General features: G+C 49.3%; 1 protein-coding gene across 1 annotated transcript in view; it reads right to left on the bottom strand.

Annotated features, from left to right (window-relative positions):
• mgat4b (alpha-1,3-mannosyl-glycoprotein 4-beta-N-acetylglucosaminyltransferase B) overlaps positions 1–21,392 on the bottom strand; it is a 75,046-nt gene extending 53,654 nt beyond the window's left edge. Inside the window, exon 1 of the mRNA XM_067248409.1 lies at positions 21,112–21,392. Coding sequence (XP_067104510.1) covers positions 21,112–21,208 — 97 coding nt within the window. The 5' untranslated portion in view covers positions 21,209–21,392. The remainder of the gene's footprint in view (positions 1–21,111) is intronic.
• Positions 21,393–21,636: the final 244 nt, after the last annotated feature.

Below are 21,636 nucleotides of genomic sequence, written 5' to 3'. Positions count from 1 at the left end.
AGCTGTAGGGAGCATGGATGTAAACATACACATCCTTTATGTGCTGCTAATCGAGCAGGGAGGGTACAGAGGGAAGGAGAACTCTGTTTCCCACAATCCCACAGGGACTTCCAGGGGTACAGGAGAGGGCCTCTCTGGCCCCATACTTCCTGTTTATTGTCTGCATTGGGTTGGTGCTGCCCCTGGTTGAAGTGCAGAAAAGATAAGACGAATGCTTTGCTGAATCAGATACCCAAAGTCAAATAAGACTATGGTTCCTTTGGGCATTAAGACAAGATAGATGTGCTTGATGTGGGTCTTTGTCTTGGAGTTAGTCCAGGGTTGTACATTATCAATCTGGGCTTGTGTCTTAATTACTTGTGTGTGTTTTCCTTAGGAGCCATTTTGGTAAATGGAGCATGAAAATGGATGACTAATCACATTTCTGTTTCTTCATTTATCTTTGTTTTTTACTTGTTTTGTTTTTTGACTTCCTGAGATGACAGAGTCTGAGGACCAGTCACCAGTACGTTTGTTCAGCAGCCTCAGAGAAGGAAATGAGGCTGGTGTTCAGAGGAAGAGGTCGTCTCTCCAGATACCCTCAGACTGTCTGAAGGGCCCTTTAAGCAGAGGACACCAACATCTCACACACTGGGTGTGTGTAACAGTGTGTGTGTGTGTGTGTGTGTGTGTGCTAGGAGTGTGTATGTGCTGGGATGTGTGTGTGTGCTAGGGGTGTATGTGACAGTCTGTGTGTGTGTATGTTTGTGTACGCCTATGATCATATCCACATAACATTTCACAATTTGGATAGAAATCCAGAGACATACTGGGAATGGTAGTTCTCACTAGCAAGATAAAGCTGCATAAAAACAACAATATTGTAGGAATGTCTCACCTCCCCAAGCTGCCCGTCACTCTCAAACAAACCAAGTCCAGTTTCCAGGGATGTGTTGGTTTTTCAACCTTAACACAAAGTAATTTCCATAGTTTTATCAATTCAAATGTTGATGGAAAACTAACTGCCATACCCATGTAGAAACTGTGTTATCTGTAAACAAATGTATTGCGTGACAGAATTGTGTAATACATCTGGTTGCCCTAGAGACCATAAGGTCTTGCATTAGCCCCACACAAACCTCTCTGGCCGTCCCTGATGCTCCTCTGAGCCCTGGGGAGGACCACTAATCTCCTTACGTATAGTGGCAGAGGCAAATATTAAGAGGCAGATATAGAGGCAGATATTAAGAGGCAGCAAGCCATTAGCTGTCTGACCTTCTGTTCATGTGGAAATCCCTCTCTCTTCATCTCCTTTTCTTTCACAATCGTGTATTTTTGTTCAATACAGTCAATGTCTGTCTTTGACCAGTCTCTTTCACTCTTTCCCTTCCTCCCTCCATCTCCCTCCCTCCAACTCTCTCTCCCCATCTCTCCATCTCCCTCCCTCCATCTATCTCTCCCCATCCTTCCATCTCTCTCTCCCTCCATCTCATCACATTTCCCTGTGCTTTCTGACCACTCTGGAAAACATGGACGCTAAAGAAGGCAGCTGTGAGTGGAAACGCTGATGGTCAGCGATCCTCAGAAGGGACTTCAGAGCCATTAGACGTGTTAACAGCACAGCACAACTATCAGCTGCATCACTACACAACCACCAACACAGCAGTCCCAGTAGAGACCACACCAAACTCTGAATACCAATAAAGAATCAAAAATCCTAAATATGCATATGTATAAAAAAAGAATAACCAGCAAAGCATGCTGGTTTGTATAGCCTATTGCAAAATGTGACCAGGTGCGGTTACAACGTCCTGGTATTTTTTTTGCATACTGCATGTGACATAATATGCACTGGGACAAATGTTTTGCTTTCATACTAAATAGTATGCCAGCATGAGTATGGGGGGTTTGGGGCCAGAGCAACTGCCCTTCAAAATTCCTGTGCATGTCCCTGGTGACGTGAACGAGCGCTCCGTAATCGCTGGCGGAGGAGTTGTTGTGCGCGCCGAGTGGCTACCGGGTTATTTTCTCTAAACACGTCTCACTCATCACGACTTCCAACCGGAGGCCTAGTCCTCATCCTAACCCTAACCTGCCCCGTCATGGCATGTGGTCTGAGCTATGCTAACTCTGGCGCTGCTTTTCCCGTTTCTAATCTAGACTCGCCGTCTCTATGACGCTACTATCAAAAACAAAGTAGCCTAACTTTTTTTTCTTTCGAAAAGTACATTGACAAAGAGGAGTTTGAAATTAACTTATTCTTTGTGTTGACAGTTTTAATTTGACCCGGAGGAAGCGACGTTTTCTTGGGCACAAAGCGGATCTGAACCTCGCTTTGAAAAACGTCAGTTCGACCAGTCTCGTAAAGGCGCTTTCCCGCAGCAGAACGAGAATGGAATGAGGCCCATGGTTGATTGGCAGTCTAATCCCGTTGACGGCATCTCCGTCCTGGAGCGCTGGGAAGGAACTGGACCGTTCAGACGTCTCGCTAGGACAGGCAGGAGAGCTTGGATAAGCTACCTAACAACGTGATTGACAGCCGGAGTGGATCTGTTGTGGAGCCATCTGTCAGTCTTTGCTCAGAAACGCAGGATGATTAGAAGATTGGCTCGCTGCTCTGCGGGGCTTCTGACTGAATACTGTTTTTCACCAGACAAGAAATACACGTTCCCTTTCTGCTCTGTTGTTCGTATTTGTTGATTTAGAGTAATTCCATTAAGCTGCTAACAAAGTAAGGGAGAATTAATTTGTTTTCGTGTTGAACTTGGTAAAATACTGAAATTTGAATAATGTTTGAGAGTCCAATTTACGTAACATTTGGCAGACAGTCTTTCAGACAGTTAAGTGCATTTGAATAACAAGACTATAACACAATATCAACATTATGAATACAAGTTGTTTTTTTCTAGTCAAACTCAAGCTCTCATACAATACAAACGCTGTCCAAAAGGAAAAGCTTGTATTCACTTTTACTGTCAGCTTGTCAAACTAATTCACAACTTATGACTCACGGCAACAGAGAGATATAACTGGAGGCCCAGTGGAGCCAATCAGTGGCTCAGCTAGGGTCGAGGGGACCAATCATTGTCCAGACAACACAGGATTGGACGCGACCAAGCCAAACCAGTCAGCAGGCAGCTGGAGGGGCACCAGAGAGGGGTACAGAGCCCTGTGGTGAGCCAAGACGAGCGAGAGGGAAGGTTTGGAAGTTGAAAGCTCCAGTTAAGACGTGGGAATGCTGCATTCCCTACTTGCCAGTTCTGTCACCAGACCCAGTACGCTGACAGCCATGTCAGCAGGACGGCACCACAATCACCTCCCCAATGGAACAGAGACTGCCTTAAAAACACCCATCACACACAAATAACCCACACTAGGATTCATGGTATCTAGCTTAAAGGAGGGAGCAGGAGAGAAATTGCCCACCAGAGACTGGAGGAGGGAGGGAGAGAAAGAAAGAAAGGGAGATGGAGAAAGAGAGGGAGAGTAAGAGAGCAGTGAGGAGCAAGAGAGAGGACACCTGAGATGGAAAGAGAGGAAGATACAGAGAGAGATAGATTGAGAGTGTTGAGGTGTTTCAGGCCGGTCCAGATGATGGGGGTGGAGGTCAGATTTTGTGGTCTGTTAGAGCTCACAAGCATTTGCCCTGCCGGGTACCTCAGACACAGGCGGTCGATGCAGCCTGCGCTCTGCGGTTTCCAGAGCGGAGAATAACCCCCCCTCACTGAGCCAGGGAGAACGCTTTCTCATAATGACGGCGGGAGGGGGGGTGCTGAGGGGGGAGGTGCAGGAGCGACAGGGGATGACAGAGCGGTTTTACTCGTGATGTCGAGTTAAAGTGTGTTGGCAGTGCTACTCTGGCCTGGTCTGGAGGTGAGCAGAGGATTCATGTATTAATTCCTGCTTAATAAGACAGAGCATCCATACAATCTGACTGAACCGTCATGATGGCTGAGCTATTGTGGTATTTCCCATGGTAGACACACACACACACACACACAAAACCACAGATAAACACACACACACACACACAGCCAAAGATAAAATGCACACACACTCAGTAGACACAGTGAAACATTATCAGTGATATAGGGAACAGAGGGGATAAGAGCCTTTAGGGATACAGTCAGGAACATTAATTCACCCTGATGGCTTTTCACACGATGGAACGTTATTTACCAGCAACCTTGAACTGTTCAGAGGCCGGCCTTCTCCACCTACACATCACCACCGGGACAACAAAGCATGCTGGGAAACAGGATGTTGCCCTCTGTGACAGGAAGCAGGGATGAGGAGATGGTCAGATCTTGGGTTTGGAAGAACTAAAACAGCTTGGTCTGGCCAGTGAGGTGATATAGCCTGCTCTGTGGAAAAATAGCTGTCCTAAAATGATAAAGGGATTATTTATTGGTCTGTGCCTGAACTCTGCAGAGGCTGATAAGAGTAATCTGTCCTCGAACAGAGCAAGGCCTCCGTCTCACTCCTCATCACTGGACAACACATTCACTGTCCCCATCTCTGCTGAAATCACATCACATCCAACGACAGTGACAAACCAAGTACTGTTGTGTTTCCTTCATGTGTTGTAAAGACAAAAGTTACAAACATCCACAGAATTAGAATCGGTCGAGAGCGGGGCCAGAGAAGAGAGAGGAGTTCAGATTACAAAATGTTGGTTTACTGAACAGTTGGCCTCTGGGCTGAGGGCTGCTGCCACCATCCAGGGAGCTGGTCTGGACTTTGACTGGAGAGTCTGTGCACACATTCACTGAAGTGTAAACACACTACACACAGACACACACACACAGACCTGGGTTCTCTCCACAAACAATACCAGTACTGTGCTAACATCCCCTCACGTGGCCATGAGAGTGTGGGTGAGTTCAGCATGTCTGTGAACGTGTCAGGTCAACGCATGACAGGATGGGTTTCTATGTAGTAGATGAATGCAACTTGTGTAAGGCGTGTACCTGTATCTGTGTGTGTGTATGTATGTGTGTGTACCTATATGCGTGTGTGTACCTATATGTGTGTGTGTTTGTGTGTCACAGTAGGTGGGCTGGTCCTGTCCTGTACAGGCTCCTCTCTCCATCTGGCCTCCCTAAAATTAATCTCGCTAATAACTCACTTAATTCAAACAATTTAACCATTTAAAACATCCAGATGTTCCACCGACTAGTTAGGGGCAGAGAGAAGACACACACACAGACACCACACACAAATGAACACACACATCATACACACACACACACAGCACTGAGGAGGAATCCCGACCCAGTGAGGCTCCCCTCTGCCTCAGCTGGTGTCTCTAGTCTCTCTTTCAGCTGGCTGACAGCTGTATCTCCTGTATCATGTTAAGTACACATCCTCACTCCAGGTGTTTATAAGATGAAACACAGCCACAGGGCCTGGACACAGCTGTGTGCGTGTGTGTATGTGTGTGTGTGCGTGCCCCAGCTTGCTTACTTACACCTGAGCTTGACATGGTCGTAAAACACTTGGCGAATATTTTAGGAACACCCCAGTAACACACACCCTATGGGACAGGTTCTCACAGTAACAGTGTGTGTGTGCATGTGTGTGCGTGCAAGTGTGTGTGAGTGCATGCATGTGTGTGTGTATGCATGTGTGTGCATGTGCATGCATGTGTGTGTGTATGCATGTGTGTGCGTGTGCATGTGCATGCATGTGTGTGTGTATGCATGTGTGTGCATGTGTGTGTGTATGCATGTGTGTGCGTGTGCATGTGTGTGTCTGCTGTGGGGGGTGAGGTTAGGCCCTGTGTGGATCTATTTACACTTGGGGAAAGGGTAGAGATACAGTAAACATATCACCCTGGTGACAGGTCACTGGAGTCCTTCTGCAACTGTATCTGAAACTAGCTGTACGGACAGAAACAAATGTTCCCGTGACAGTTAGACTTGGCGATGGCCAGTTGTGTTCTAGAACTTTCCTTCTCACGCCGGTCTCTGAAACCTTTTCAAGGACAAACCACAGGGACAGGGCGGTCATTGTTTCCGTGGGAACTGAGGATTGATGGACAGGCTGCTAAATGGTGGAGACGGCAACCAGAGAGCTCAAGGAGATGCTTATCTCTGTCGGCCAATCAGCTCTTTATTGGTTGTGTCAGTCTGCCTCGACCCCCTGAAAGCCCTCCTCTCCTCTTTCCCTCCCTCTCCGGGCTGGAATCCAGGATCTTTACAGCCCACCCAGCCAAACACATTCAGCCTCACCTTGGTTGAGCTTCTGGTGACAACTTCACCCGATACTCTCCTTCTTTCTTCACGCCCAGCCTCTCTGCCTCAATAGAGGCCAAGGTGAAGGGGCTCAGGTAACTCGCTCTGAATAGGGGGGATTATGTAATGGAGGCTGCTGCCTCTCTCCTGCCCTCCCCCTCCTCGTCTACCCGTCTTCTTCATCCTCCCCCTCCCCTCTACTCCTCCTAGCCTCCCTCCACACCCTCCCCCTCCCCTCTAATCCTCCCTCCCTAGCCCTCCACCTCCCCTCTACTCTACTCCTCCTAGCCTCCCTCCACACCCTCCCCCTCCCCTCTACTCCTCCTATCCTCCCTCCCTGCCCTCCTCCTCCCCTCTACTCCTCCTAGCCTCCCCTCCCTACCCCCTACTCTACTCTACTCCTCCTAGCCTCCCTCCCTACCCCTCCTACCCTCCCCTCTACTCCTCCTATCCTCCCTTCCCCCTCCCCTCTACTCCTCCTACCCTCCCCCTCCCCTCTACTCCTCCTAGCCTCCCTCCCTACCCCTCCTACCCTCCCTTCTACTCCTCCTAGCCTCCCTCCCTACCCCTCCTACCCTCCCCCTCCACGCCTCCTTCCTTCCCTCCCCCCGCCTCTTCTTCCCCTCCTCCTCCTCCTTACAGGAAGCTGCTGGTGTTTACAGCACACAGCTGGCTTTTCAGAAAGGGGCCAGACCTACAGGGGCACCTTAAGACCAACCAATTACCTAAACTCCACCTTGGAGGAGAGATGCGCGTGTGTACGTGTGTGTGTGTGTGTACATGTGTATACGTGTGTGTGTGTGTGTACATGTGTATACGTGTGTGTGTGTGTGTGCATTGGTTTTTATAGTGAGACCACAGAGAGCCATTTCACATCAGTATTAAAATGGGGACGCATTCAATGAGGACTATTCATCGATTGTTCTGAATCCTTAAGAGACGGTGAAAGCTCTTCCAGTGACCCTGAAATGCTGTTTGAACCTGCCTGCTAACATACGCACAGGCCCCCTACCTAGAGCCTGTCACGGCTCTCTTTTAGTCGGAAATCGCACCAGCACAGACGCACGCAAACTGAACCATACCCGCTCATAGCCAAAAACACATAATAACAGGCTTACCATGACTTGCTATGATAGAGAGGAGAGAGAGAGAGAGAGGGAGAGAAGAGAGAAGAGAGAAGAGAGAAGAGAGAAGAGAGAAGAGAGAAGAGAGAAGAGAGAAGAGAGAAGAGAGAAGAGAAGAGAAGAGAAGAGAAGGAGAGAGAGAGAGAGAGAGATAGAGAGAGAGAGAGAGAGAGAGAGAGAGAGAGAGAGAGAGAGAGAGAGAGAGAGAGAGTGGTCAGGTGTGTGTCATGGGGCCAGTAGACCTGCAGGGGCGTGGTCTGCTGATCCACACTGAGGAGACAAGCGTGGACGTTTGGAGAGCTGTGCTCTATATATAGAGAGCGTGTCTAAGGGTCCCTGAGGGTCTAGCTAGTCACCCGCGCACACACACACACACACACACACACACACACACACACAAAGGCCCTGTTGTATTTCAGAAGCATGACGCATGAGGCACCACACACAAACCATAATGAGATCTGTTCATGGTATGCTAACATGTTAGAGCATGCCCACAAATTACAACCCAGAGACAAGGTGTTAATAAAAAACACACACACACCTAAACCAGTGGGGGTGGGGGGGTGAGGGTGGGGGGAAGGCGGGGGTTGGGAAAGGGGTTGCCCTCAGATCTACAGTGCAGTCCACTTTGTCATTGTCTGTATCACAACAAGCAGGTCATCAAGGATAAAATACATTCCCTCTCTCACGCTCTTTATCTCTCTCTCTCTTCTGCTCTCTTTCTGTCTCTCTCTGTGCGCACACACACACACACACACACACACACACACACACACACACAGACAGCACTTTGGAAAACTGTTGTTGTTTTTAAATGTGCTTCATAAATAAATCTGTCTTTGACACTCGCACAGCATCCTCCCAATACGAAACGCACTTAATTTACCCTCCCTGAGGTAGGCTAAGTCTGTCTCTCTCCTCTCAGCCCCACTCAGCTCTGCGAGGCAGGAGAGAGGCAGGGGAGAGGCTTGAGAGAGGCAGGGGAGAGGCATGAGAGAGGCAGGAGAGAGGTGGGAGAGGCATGAGAGAGGCAGGAGAGGTGGGAGAGGCATAAAAGAGGCAGGGGAGAGGCAGGAGAGAGGTGGGAGAGAGGCAGGAGAGAGGTGGGAGAGGCATGAGAGAGGCAGGAGTGAGGCAGGAGAGAGGTGGGAGAGGCATGAGAGAGGCAGGAGAGAGGCAGGAGAGAGGCGGGAGAGGCATGAGAGAGGCAGGAGAGAGGCAGGAGAGAGGTGGGAGAGGAAGGAGAGAGGCAGGAGAGAGGCAGGAGAGAGGTGGGGTCTGTGCCTCTGGTAAAAGAGCATCCCCCACACGCCTTGCAGGTATTTTGCAGGATCAAAGGTCAGGTTTCCGTGGTAATGAGGCCGGTAGCTCGGGGGCTGTACAGACTGTCTGACTAACCAGTTCACTCCACCCCCCCCCCAACCCCTCATCACACCCTCAGTACAGTGGCCTGATATGAGCTGGGAAGTAGCTAGGCTTTCAGAACGTGTGTGTTTAGGATGAAGCGCTCACATAAAAGGAGCTAGCAACAGAATATCGTACTGTAGCCCCCGCTAGCAGTGTAATAAATAGTGGTCTGACAGTTTGAAAAGGGGTTTAGAGACTTGTTTAGAAGCACCTGCTCCAAGCTGGGGCCCAGAGAAAGCCCAGTTGTCCAAATTGCTTCGACAACAAACATGTTGGCGCTTGTCGCTGAAGCTGTCAGGGGGGCAAAAGCCATTTTGGCTCCGGGGCTCAAACTGTACTTCACTGATCGCTCTAAGATCAGGAACTGTGTTTTCTTTACGTCAGTCTCGACTGCTTTTCTAAAACATCATCCGTTTTGGCTCTGCAGCAAGGATTCAGGGCTGGCCGGCTTGGAGTCAATGGGACAGGGGGAGGATGATGACAAAGCGTCCATGTTGGCTCTGTTGCACCACAGCTTAGCTGAGAGTTAATGGGGCTACAAGAGCATGAGGGCAACAATGGCATCCATGTTGGCTCCTTTCGCATTTCATCTGAATTGGCTTGATGTGTCGGGAGTCAGGTGGCTGAGCGGTTAGGGAAGCGGGCTAGTAATCTGAAGGTTGCCAGTTCGATTCCCGGCTGTGCCAAATGACGTTGTGTCCTTGGGCAAGGCACTTCACCCTACTTGCCTCGGGGAGAATGTCCCTGTACTTACTGTAAGTCGCTCTGGATAAGAGCGTCTACTAAATGTAAATGTAATATGATGTCAATGGGCTCATGAGAGACCAAGGATTACCAGGTCTCCATGTTGGCTCTGCAGCCAGGCACCGAGACAATGTGTTTATGAGAGAAGGAGGATGACCATGGCATCCATCTTGGCTCTGACTGCAGTGTGTCGACCCTGATGGGGATGGCAAGCCGAGGTGGTCCAGGCAGGCGTTGATTACATTCCTGGGACAGGAGCGATAAATCCCTCGCTACAGAGGCTTGGCTAGGCGGATCTTCTTTCTAGGATGTCACCTCACAAACACACACCCCAGATAACATGACCAACCCTGCCGGGGTCCTCACAGCTGATGTGGTGTGTGTCTGTGTGTGTGCGTCTCTTTCTCTCTTGATTATGTTTGTGTGAGTATGTGGATATGTTCTTTGGTTCCCAGTCTACAGCATTTGTGTGTGGGTACTGTCTGTGTTTAACTGTTAAACAGTGTGTGTGTGTGTGTGTGTGTGTGTGTGTGTGTGTGTGTGTGTGTGTGTGTGTGTGTGTGTGTGAGAGAGTCAGTGGTAGTATAACGGTAAACAGTGGATGGTTGGGCAAGTAGCCCAGAATCCGTTACATGGTGTAGAGATCACATGACTGAACATGACAGATCCTCCTTACTGGTGATGCCATCCACACTGACCACACACACATCCACACTGACCACACACACATCCACACTGACCACACACACACATCCACACTGACCACACACACATCCACACTGACCACACACACATCCACACTGACCACACACACACATCCACACTGACCACACACACATCCACACTGACCACACACACATCCACACTGACCACACACACATCCACACTGACCACACACACACATCCACACTGACCACACACACATCCACACTGACCACACACACACATCCACACTGACCACACACACACATCCACACTGACCACACACTTTTCTCTCACTCACACACTGTATTCCTATCTCTCGCACACACACATACACACACACAATGTCTCTCTCATACACACATTTATTGTCTCTCTCACTTGCACGCACGGACACACACACACACACACACACAAGCTAAGTGTCAGTATGAAAGAGATTCCTCTCATAGCAGATGGTTGGCTCTGTGTGGAGAAACAGCGGTAATTGCAGCTCACTATCCGAGCAGAATGGATAGAAGAGAGAGAGAAGCCCATGTTCACCCCTTCTAATACATAAAACCCAGGATAGTTATGGATCAACGCACATACAGCCTCAGAGGCCTTACACAAACTCATCTCTTCTATATGGTGAAAGCGACAGACTAAAGTATAGGCTGACAGACTCCAGAGACACACACACTCACACACACTCTACATCTGTACATCTCTACAAATAGCAGTCACACAAACACCCACTTTCTCTCCGTCTGTCTATCTCACTCCCCCCCTCCTTATCCCTCCCCCTCTCTCTCACTCTCTCACTCTCTCTCCTTCCCTCCCTCGCTCTGCTTCATGCCCACCCTTGGTTTGTCCGCAGAGTGCCACGGTGGAAGACAGATCTAGCAGCAGCAGATGGCCAGCCCAGCGAGGAGACAGCAGCAGCAATGTGGCTCCTCTCCCTGGTCCGCCCTGACAGTCTCCCTGCTCCTCTCTCCTCTCCCTGGTCCGCCCTGACAGTCTCCCTGCTCCTCTCTCCTCTCCCTGGTCCGCCCTGACAGTCTCCCTGCTCCTCTCTCCTCTCCCTGGTCCGCCCTGACAGTCTCCCTGCTCCTCTCTCCTCTCCCTGGTCCGCCCTGACAGTCTCCCTGCTCCTCTCTCCTCTCCCTGGTCCGCCCTGAAAATCTCCCTGCTCCTCTCTCCTCTCCCTGGTCCGCCCTGACAGTCTCCCTGCTCCTCTCTCCTCTCCCTGGTCCGCCCTGACAGTCTCCCTGCTCCTCTCTCCTCTCCCTGGTCCGCCCTGACAGTCTCCCTGCTCCTCTCTCCTCTCCCTGGTCCGCCCTGACAGTCTCCCTGCTCCTCTCTCCTCTCCCTGGTCCGCCCTGACAGTCTCCCTGCTCCTCTCTCCTCTCCCTGGTCCGCCCTGACAGTGTCCCTGCTCCTCTCTCCTCTCCCTGGTCCGCCCTGACAGTGTCCCTGCTCCTCTCTCTGGTCCGCCCTGACAGTCTCCCTGCTCCTCCTGCCTCTGTCACCGCACGTAAGGGGAACGTTCAGCATCGCTGAACGCTTTCAGCCAGCTCACCCTGGTTACCCTGGCCGGCAACTACTACACTAGGGGGGATCCAGAGGGGTGGAGAGGGGATGGAGAGGGGATGGAGGGCACGAGGTAGGGGTATGTCTTGTGTTTTTGCGACAATTACTGTACTGTTGCATTTTTCTTCAGATGGGGATGAACTAGGAAACTGCTCTGCATCCTGGTATGGTTTTGACTGAAACAACAGAAGACCAAAACTGATTGTGGACCAGTGGACAGAATGAGATCAATGACAGTGTGTGTGACAGAGTGTGTGTGTGCATCACAGGCATGGCCTGAACAGCATCCAAGTGATCAGAGCACTGTCTCACTATCACAGTCTAAGAGAACAGACTTCACATCCATCTGACAGGAAACAGTGTGTGTGTGTCCTTCCTTTTCTGGAGGGATTTATTCTACCTTCTCTTGGTGTTGGCAGCTTTGTTGTGAGAGACACAGTGAGGAGTCACATGATCTCCCAGGCTCCAGCAGTCACATGATCTCTCAGGTCCCAGTAGTCACATGATCTCCCAGGCACATGCTGCCCTCATGATGCCTCCAGCGGGAAGCTACTGTAACACACTCCCCCGTTTCTCCTTTTCTCCTTCCCTCCCTTTCTCCCTCCCTCCACACAACACTCCTCTCTTTCTCCTTTCCCTCCCTCCCTCCCTCCCTCCCTCCCCTCTCTACCTCCCTCCCCTCTCTACCTCCCTCCACTCTTTCTTCCCCCACTCCCCCATTTCTTCTCCACTCTCCCTTTCTCCCCCAATGTCTCTCCCTCAATATCACAGAGTTCCTTTCACTCTCAACCATCTTCCTCTTCCTTTTCTGTCTCCCTCAGTCCCCCCCCAGCTCTGGACACAGGACCCATCACACCCTGTCCAGCACAGACACTACATGTTCAGGCCTGATTCCTCAAGACAATGACAACAAGCAACACACAACCAGCAGGCTGTCAGGTAGACACACACCTTCACACACACACACACAAACTTGCCATTACTGTGCAGGCATTAGCATAGTACTTCGCAAACACAGGCCTCCAAGATGACTGATTTGTTGACAGAAACACTGTGTACAAAAACAGCACCCGCCTCAGCCTGGTGTGAGTGTGCTGATGTTTGCTGGATGTTCCCATATGGTTATCGAGTGTTAGACAGCAGACTCTTTAATTAGCAATGAACGCCACCTGGCTACCTGTAAGAGCCCAATCTGTTTTGAAGAACTGTATATGTTACGATTTTATGGTGTGTGTGTGTGTCTGTCAGTGTCATAGCGGGCCCGTGTCTGTGTAAGCTATGCATGCGCGCGTCTGCACTCTTGCATAATGTAGTCTTTGGCTCAAAGCCAGCTTGTATAATGAGCGACAAACCGCGCGGGCCAGATGATGTGTCTAAATTAGCAGCGACGCTGCCACCGCCTGCGCTCGGGCCCTGCTCGACCAGCCAACACGCAACAGCTTTCCGCTGTCATGGCGACCACCACGAGCTGCATTACAGGCCGGATAACGAGCCAGGGAAATACCGACACCCCCTTACTAGTAACGATAATAACGACATATATTATTGATAGTGCGTCCTTCATTGTCGAGACAATCGCAGGGCGCTATAATGTTTGAACTGGGATAAACACTTAAGTGCATAGCCTACAGGCTACAAGTGCTATAAAATGGCCTTCTTAAATAGAAGCCGGACACGTAGGTTCTGACTGTTAATTTCTTCACCAGATCTCCCGTCAGAAGCTTGCAGATATAACACTGGTTTTGACGGTGAATAAATCATAGAGCAGGACCAAACCTAGCACAGCGATGGGGAGATTACGCCTTTCCGTTTACAGTACAGCTCCATCAAGTTCGTAGTATTTCATGCCTTAAAAGGCTCCCACAAGTATATATTCTTGTTTGTGTCTTTGGCAAAAGTTTGATTTTAGTCGGCCTACCACACCTGTTTTTTTTTCAGTTCTCCCAGGATGAATAAGTTGCTGTAACGCACCTGGCACCAGAGCTTTCCATCAGAGACTCAGTCAGTTCGACGGCAGCTCAAACAACCTGCACCATCCATCTCACTCAGCCCTCCTCTTTCTCAAAGTGCTTGAAAATGCAAACCCAGTCTTGCTTTCACAGACCAAAACTTGCATAGTGTTATCTTGTGTTGCCTACGCTGTATGCTTTCTTCACGACAGAGGTTAAAATGTCCTATATGCTTGCGTCCCTCTTGGAAACAAAACGATTCATCTCTTTGGTTTCCCGCTAAACAAACACTCTCTACAAACACAACAACAAACAAACATTTAGTATTCATCAGAACCCGAAAACAGCAGGTGGGGGAGACCGTAAATAAAACATAGTTGGTCGCCGGCTCGGTTGTCCACTCGGTTTCAGGCGTTCCTCGGCTGTTTGGAGGATGCCACGCGGGTCACTTGAGCAATGAATAATTAACTGTGTCCTTTCCCGCCATGGGCTCAGACTCAGCGTTTCTCTATTAGGAGTCGGTACCGCCGAAGGGGCGCGCACACACTATTAGTGCGCACACACAGCCTACACAGAAAGAGAGAGGTTGCCAACGAACAAAATCTAAAGTTTTAGGTTTGATTCCGCCAAGGTTTAAACATCCAATTCGATAAGCAATCCAGGCGTGCGGGGGATGACCATTGAAATATGTCCAGTCCAGACTAGTAGGCAAGGCCAGATTAGTAGGCTACCCCAAAGGGCCCCTGGGCAATGACGCTCTTGCTAGTAGGCTACCATAATCAATGTTTAACCAGGGTTAACCACCTCTGTAATGAACCGCTGAATTTCAGTGGGATTGTATCAATGTTTAACAACAATCTGATAACGGCAATGAAAGGGAGGACAATATTTTAGCGGAGCTCATATTCCAGTGGCCGGTGCATGCATAATTCATGAGAAAATATAATCGTCGTTTCACTCAGGAGCAAGCGGTGCTGAACATCAGAACAACGCACCGCCTGGTTCGTCTGTTTGGCAGGAGTCAAACAGACGAAATCACTGGTCCACTAACATTCCCGTCCAGTTCAGCTAGCCACACCAGAGCCGACCCTGAGACACACGTTCTTTGAGCGAACAACGGCATGGCGGTTCATTCATTTTCACATGTTATATAAGGCCTAAATTGTAATTTCGTTTTATGAAAAGCAGGTAATAAAGAATGTAATTAAACGGGTCTACAATGCTGTTGATATGGTTAAATAGCCCCCATTTCCTGTTGGGATCTAGCGAACCATCTCACGGCTGGTTTTAAGACCTTCGCCTGCGCGTTGTTAAACAGCTAAACCATATAATAAAGCGTTCATTCGGAGTGTAATGGACATTGTGTAGCGCTCGAAGAGCTATAGCAGGAGACCAGACACTATTTAATAGGCCTATAGCAGAAGGAAATGCCTGAAGCAGGCCTCGCCATCAGATAAACTCAGAAAGAGAACATTAAGCACTTCCTCTCTTTCGGACAGTGGCTCACTCATGTAGCCTAGCAAAGGCTAGTCTAGCCAGGGTTGGCTGTTAAAGGACCAGCGGGAAGCACAGACCTCCCGGGACGGAACGACCGCCACCGAAGGACTGAAATAATGGCGCCATTATCTGACTGTGTGCTTGTGGGATATCGGGGTTCGAATCTTTCATTACACATACACATCCCTCAATGGACTGCTATCAACCCACCCGCTGGTGTAAAAGGGAAATTTATAATTGTCAGTCTGCTTCTATGCCAACGGCCCCCAGCCCTGGACTTTGGAGGCCTTCCCACACCCTAAAGCCAGGGTTATCTTCAAGGTGGAGCTGGCATGTGGTGTTTGCACACATGGCCGTCAGAGCAGGAAGGCTGGGATGCATACGAACACACACGCACACACACTCTCACATACCCTTTTGGCTACTTGACAGTAGGAAGAGAAAATATGTGAGCATGGCAGAACAGCAGGAGGTGGGTTGAGGTGATGGTGTGTGTGTGTTTATGAATGTGTGTGTGTGTGTTTATGAATGTGTGTGTGTGTGTGTTTATGAATGTGTGTGTTTGTCTTTATGAATGTGTGTGTGTGAAAGCCAGCGCGTGTCGGAGTCAGTCACATCACATCCTAACCCAGAGCCCAGAGCAGTCAGCAGCTTCATACAGACACTACAGTTCTGCAGTCTACGAGACTCACAGTTCCCAGGTACAGAAACCACAGCTACAGAAAAAGACTACAGTACCCAGCCTGCCTTAGAAACTACAGTCCCCCCCCCCCGCCCCCCATGTTTAGGAACGTTGCTGTTAGAAATGTCAGGAGTTTATCTGATGCCGTTTGCTGTGCCCTGCTGCCCTGCGGCTTGATGTGGGTCTGCAGGGAAGGGGGCTGGGTCACTGGGAAGTCATGATAGAGAGGACAGTACTGTTATACTGACAATACTGTGATATACTGACAATACTGTGATATACTGACTGTACTGTTATACTGTGTTATACTGACTATACTGTGTTATACTGACAGTACTGTTATACTGACTATACTGTGTTATACTGACAATACTGTGATATACTGACTGTACTGTTATACTGTGTTATACTGACTATACTGTTATACTGTGTTATACTGACAATACTGTGATATACTGACTGTACTGTTATACTGTGTTATACTGACTATACTGTTATACTGACAATACTGTGATACACTGTGATATACTGACTGTACTGTGAATTACTGTTAAACTGACAATACCGTGATATACTGACTGTACTGTGATATACTGTGATATACTGACTGTACTGTGATATACTGACTGTACTGTGAATTACTGACCACACAGTATAACTAATACATATACACAGTATAACTAATTAAACTTGAACTGTACCACTAAACCTTGCTTCCTCTACAGGAAGTGTTGTGACCCTGTTTGCCTGGTGATAAGCCCTTGGTCCACTCTTCTCTCCCTCCCCCCTCCCTCTTCTCTCTTGGGGTGTGTGTTGGGACTACAGCCTCACACACCCTGGAGCTTCACACCCCTGCACACAACAGGTGAGTTCCTCTCTGCTGCTCTCTGTCTCGTCAGGAGTCAGGAGCAACACGATTCCGTACAACATGAAAAGCGTGCGGAAGAATCATATAAACCAACATGCTCTTTTTAGCTGTCACTCCTCCTTTATGTTTCATGGAAAATCTTTCACGTTGCTTCATCTATGAGGCACTATTTGTAGCGAGGCTTATTCATGCGTAACATGTTGCATGAACAAATTAACACACACACACAATCTGTACACAAACACTAGCCTACACACACACACACTTCCAAAGACCACTAGCACTATTGATTTTCCCAATATTGACAAACTGACAAAAGCATCCTCATGTTACCCAGGCGGTTTCCCAAAAGATGACATCCACCCCCTATTACACCCACACAATCTCTTTCACTCATACACACACTCACACAGTCTCTCTCACACGGTGTCCTGTTTCCACTCTTATCTCTCCTATAGTTTCTCCACAGGTCCAGGCATAGAGGGAATATCCGTATCTTCTAAGGCGAGGAGGGCAACATGATACCTAGCTCTACACATCCCACTGGAACGAGGGGGATAAAAAGGAGAGAAAGACGAGCGAAAGAGGAGAGAAGGGGGGAAGAGGAGAGGAGGAGAGGGTACCAGGGGTTAGAGCAGATCTTCATCTTTCTCAGCTGCAGGAGAAAAGCCCTCTCTGCTCTGCGGGGACAGAGACGCTCAGGCACCCTACGCTTCCTAGAGGATCTTGTTTCCTCAGGGCTTTTTCTCCCTGAACACAGCCAAGACAGTTGAACACAGAACAAGGGGAGGCAGGACCAGACAGAGCCTGTGTGTGTGTGTGTGTGTGTGTGTGTGTGTGTGTGTGTGTGCAGGGAGATATGACCAAGCATGTGAGGGCAGGCGGTTGTTCTCTCGCTGTGTGTGAGCTGACGACCATCATCACGTAGATCTCCCTGTGTGTGAATGCAGCCGCACGTGTGTGTGTGTGTGCTGTGTGTGTGTGTGTGTGAATGTGTGTGTGTGTGCTGTGTGAATGTATCAGTGTGTGGGTGTTTAAGTGGCTACGTGTGTGTGTGTGTTAAGTGCATGGGTAGCCCCTTAAGTGACAAACCCACTTTTCAACGTTCAATCCAGGCCTCATCCTGCCTTAAGGGATATCCATGAGTCAACCAAGATCAGACAGAAAAACTATTTCAGGAAGTAAAACAGGAATCAGACTTTCAACTGGAAGGAGGGAAAGATTCCCTGGAATTTCCAACAGTCAGGTTAATCGTGTTATGACAGAGTCTGTATAGGTTAGAAATATAGCGTAGATCAGTCTGGTATGGGCCTTGCACAGATTGGCAGACCTGAACGACAAGAAGGTGTCATCTCTCTGCAGAGCCAGGGAGACCTTCACCTCGGGCCCTCAGTCTGAGGGGAAGGCTGGGGCCCTCAGTCTGAGGGGAAGGCTGGGGCCCTCAGTCTGAGGGGAAGGCTGGAGCCCTCAGTCTGAGGGGAAGGCTGGGGCCCTCAGTCTGAGGGGAAGGCTGGGGCCCTCAGTCTGAGGGGAAGGCTGGGGCCCTCAGTCTGAGGGGAAGGCTGGGGCCCTCAGTCTGAGGGGAAGGCTGGGGCCCTCAGTCTGAGGGGAAGGCTGGGTCCCTCAGTCTGAGGGGAAGGCTGGAGCCCTCAGTCTGAGAGGAAGGCTGGAGCCCTCAGTCTGAGGGGAAGGCTGGGGCCCTCAGTCTGAGGGGAAGGCTGGGGCCCTCAGTCTGAGGGGAAGGCTGGGGCCCTCAGTCTGAGGGGAAGGCTCGGGCCCTCAGTCTGAGGGGAAGGCTGGAGCCCTCAGTCTGAGGGGAAGGCTGGGGCCCTCAGTCTGAGGGGAAGGCTGGGGCCCTCAGTCTGAGGGGAAGGCTGGGGCCCTCAGTCTGAGGGGAAGGCTGGAGCCCTCAGTCTGAGGGGAAGGCTAGGGGCCGTTTTACAGCAGAGATGGTAACCTATCCATCAGGTAGAAGTGTAGCTCCATGGAAGAGCTTCTGACTGCAGATCAAGAGGTTGCAGGTTTAAATCCCCACCTTCATGTCACTTTGGATAAAAGCATTGCTAAATGACACATTATTGTTACCATCAAAACTTCTTTTATCTCAACACAGTGTTGAGCTAAACATGGATGTATCCACATGAATGGATGTCAGTGTTACTTGGTAAAACAGAAAGTAGAGAAGTTACCTCGCTAGACATTTCATATTATAGGAGCAAGAAGTGAAATCAGACCCTTCCAAGAAATGACTTGACTTTGAATGTACTTTACATGCAGGTAAGTCAAGATAGCTGCAGTAAAACAGTTGAACTGAGAAAACAAAGCCAGTGGTCAGTCATTGACCTTCCTTATCACTTCCTTTACCCATTTTACTCTGCATTGTTTGTTCACCTGGAACCCGACAAGCTCTCACTTGATAGCCTTTTTAAAACCTGGCTTTAAATTCAGTTTATCAATACTTTAATTTCCCAAATGCATCATTTGCCAGGGACCCCTGTAGATATCAGGCTCACATCTGGTGTGGTGCACCCAACCAGCTCAAACAGCTCTCGGCCTTGTTGGAATAAATGTATCAAACAGGTTCTGCAATCATGTTTAGCTGCTTGCCAGACTGAATTAATTTGGCAGAGTGCTGGCTGGCTCTGAGGGACGCGTTAAGGCAAAGAAAGCACACACACACACACAGTCATGCACACACACACACAGTCACGCACACACATGCATACCTCCCCAGTTAATTACCATCAGTCAGAGAGTCAATAACTGAGGCTCACATCCACTCATCTGCACATGCCAGCAAGCAGGAAGCGCAGTGCAAGGAACAGGACGCTTCCACAGGAAACTATGGTAACAATGATGATGACATTGGACATGGAGGTAGGAGGAGGATGATGTCTTGACAGGAAATGAAGAGAGGAAACAGTTAGGAGGAGTGCAGAGGAGATGGAAACGAGAACTTTAGCTTTTTGATGGCGCACGAACAAGCGCAAGCACGTTCTCAGTCCGACAGTGGCCCTGCTGGCTGCATCTACACCATCACTGCCTCCAGCGTACTGCTGTCTACACCATCACTGCCTCCAGCGTACTGCTGTCTACACCATCACTGCCTCCAGCGTACTGCTGTCTACACCATCACTGCCTCCAGCGTACTGCTGTCTACACCATCACTGCCTCCAGCGTACTGCTGTCTACACCATCACTGCCTTCAGCGTACTGCTGTCTACACCATCACTGCCTCCAGCGTACTGCTGTCTACACCATCACTGCCTTCAGCGTACTGCTGTCTACACCATCACTGCCTTCAGCGTACTGCTGTCTACACCATCACTGCCTCCAGCGTACTGCTGTCTACACTATCACTGCCTCCAGTGTACAGAGGTGACTGTGTCTAATATACAGTATTGAAGCATGGGTAAGACTTGAGCATGAGGACATTGTGCAAAGTCTTGACAGAATACCACAACCACGACCACCCAATCCAGTATCAGAAGCAGTTTATTTCTAAGGTTATATATTTATATGGATGGTGGTTTGAGTGCATTGTTAAATTGATCAAATTATTGAGACAATGTTGTGTTTTGAATGGGGCTTTTATCATATTGGAGGTTTATTGGAGGTTAATCTGAAGAATTTCTACGTTTTCTGGACCTGGGGGATGCAAAACTTCAGCAGAAACCAACCCCCCGTAACACGAATTAAAGACCTGGGAGATCTAGTACCCCACAGCAGAGAGAACCGTGTCTGCATGACTGAAGCAACAAATGAAAGGAAAAGGGCATATCTTTGATTGCGGAACAACTTCGAAGTTAATAAAGTGTTCATGCGGTGACATGGGCTTTTACCAAGTTTAACCGTTCAAGATACATGTCTTAACCCCACACGTCTGACGGAAGGCGAGCCTCGGAAAGCAAGTGTAACAGCGTCATCACCAAGGCATCCAGTACGGCACAACAGCCGCTCAATGGGCTACTGTCTCACATAGGATTCAGGATTTGATTAATCTTCTTTAGCTGATATTATTTGCATATAAATAGTGTAAAATCATGGATCATGTCACGGGAAAGCTATATGTCTAAACACCACCTGGGCAGCGTAGGCGAAGAAGGCAAGGAATTTCATGACAAAGGTGCCACCGGTGAATGCTCCTCGCAGTCGAAATGGTTCATGGAAAACCAGACATATACCCAAAACAGGCCACCACCTGCCGTTTTCAAAACACAAAGCCCCTACACCATCCATATTGCTTCAGTCTGATATAGTCTCGGAGACTCCAATTGTACCATAACAGAGCTAATCCATCACTTCTCAACACGTCCCCGCCCCGTGGCGCCTTTTACAGCTGCCTTACCTTTGGAATTGCTGAATGCGGTGTACCAGGAGAGTGAAATGAGTCCGCATAGACCGAACAATAAGACCGTTAGGAAGGTGCCATTTCGGAGCCTCATCTCCGGATCCCCGGGCTCATGTCCGAACGGCGTGCAGGGTAGCTGGGCTCTCTGTTGCTCGTTTGCAGCGCTTCCGATACAGAGATGCCTCGTTGCGCCTTGCTGTAGAAGCGGGGAACTGTGTGTTGTTATTGCGCGGCGCTCTGGCGGGCAGTGTAGCCTTGACTAGGCGTTCGTTCACTGAACACACGGGGAGGGGTTGACGAAAACGAGGGAACGGATTCTCATATCTTTACAGAGTTGGTTTCAGAGAGAGGGAGAGCAGTGTGATATGTTACGATGGGTCATCTGATTAATAGAACGAGACAGGCACTTAGGGTTAATTTTCATATTTCGCTTCCAAAGTTGAAGGCGTAGCCAGTTTGGCAAAAGTAGCCTATAAGTAAGTAAGTAAGTAAGACTTACACTTTTCATACAAGAATTGCTGC

Source organism: Osmerus mordax, chromosome 12 (assembly GCF_038355195.1).
Source record: "Osmerus mordax isolate fOsmMor3 chromosome 12, fOsmMor3.pri, whole genome shotgun sequence".
NCBI lineage: Eukaryota > Metazoa > Chordata > Actinopteri > Osmeriformes > Osmeridae > Osmerus > Osmerus mordax.
The sequence above is the reverse complement of the archived record's forward strand: the minus strand, read 5'-3'. Positions and strand labels throughout refer to the sequence as shown.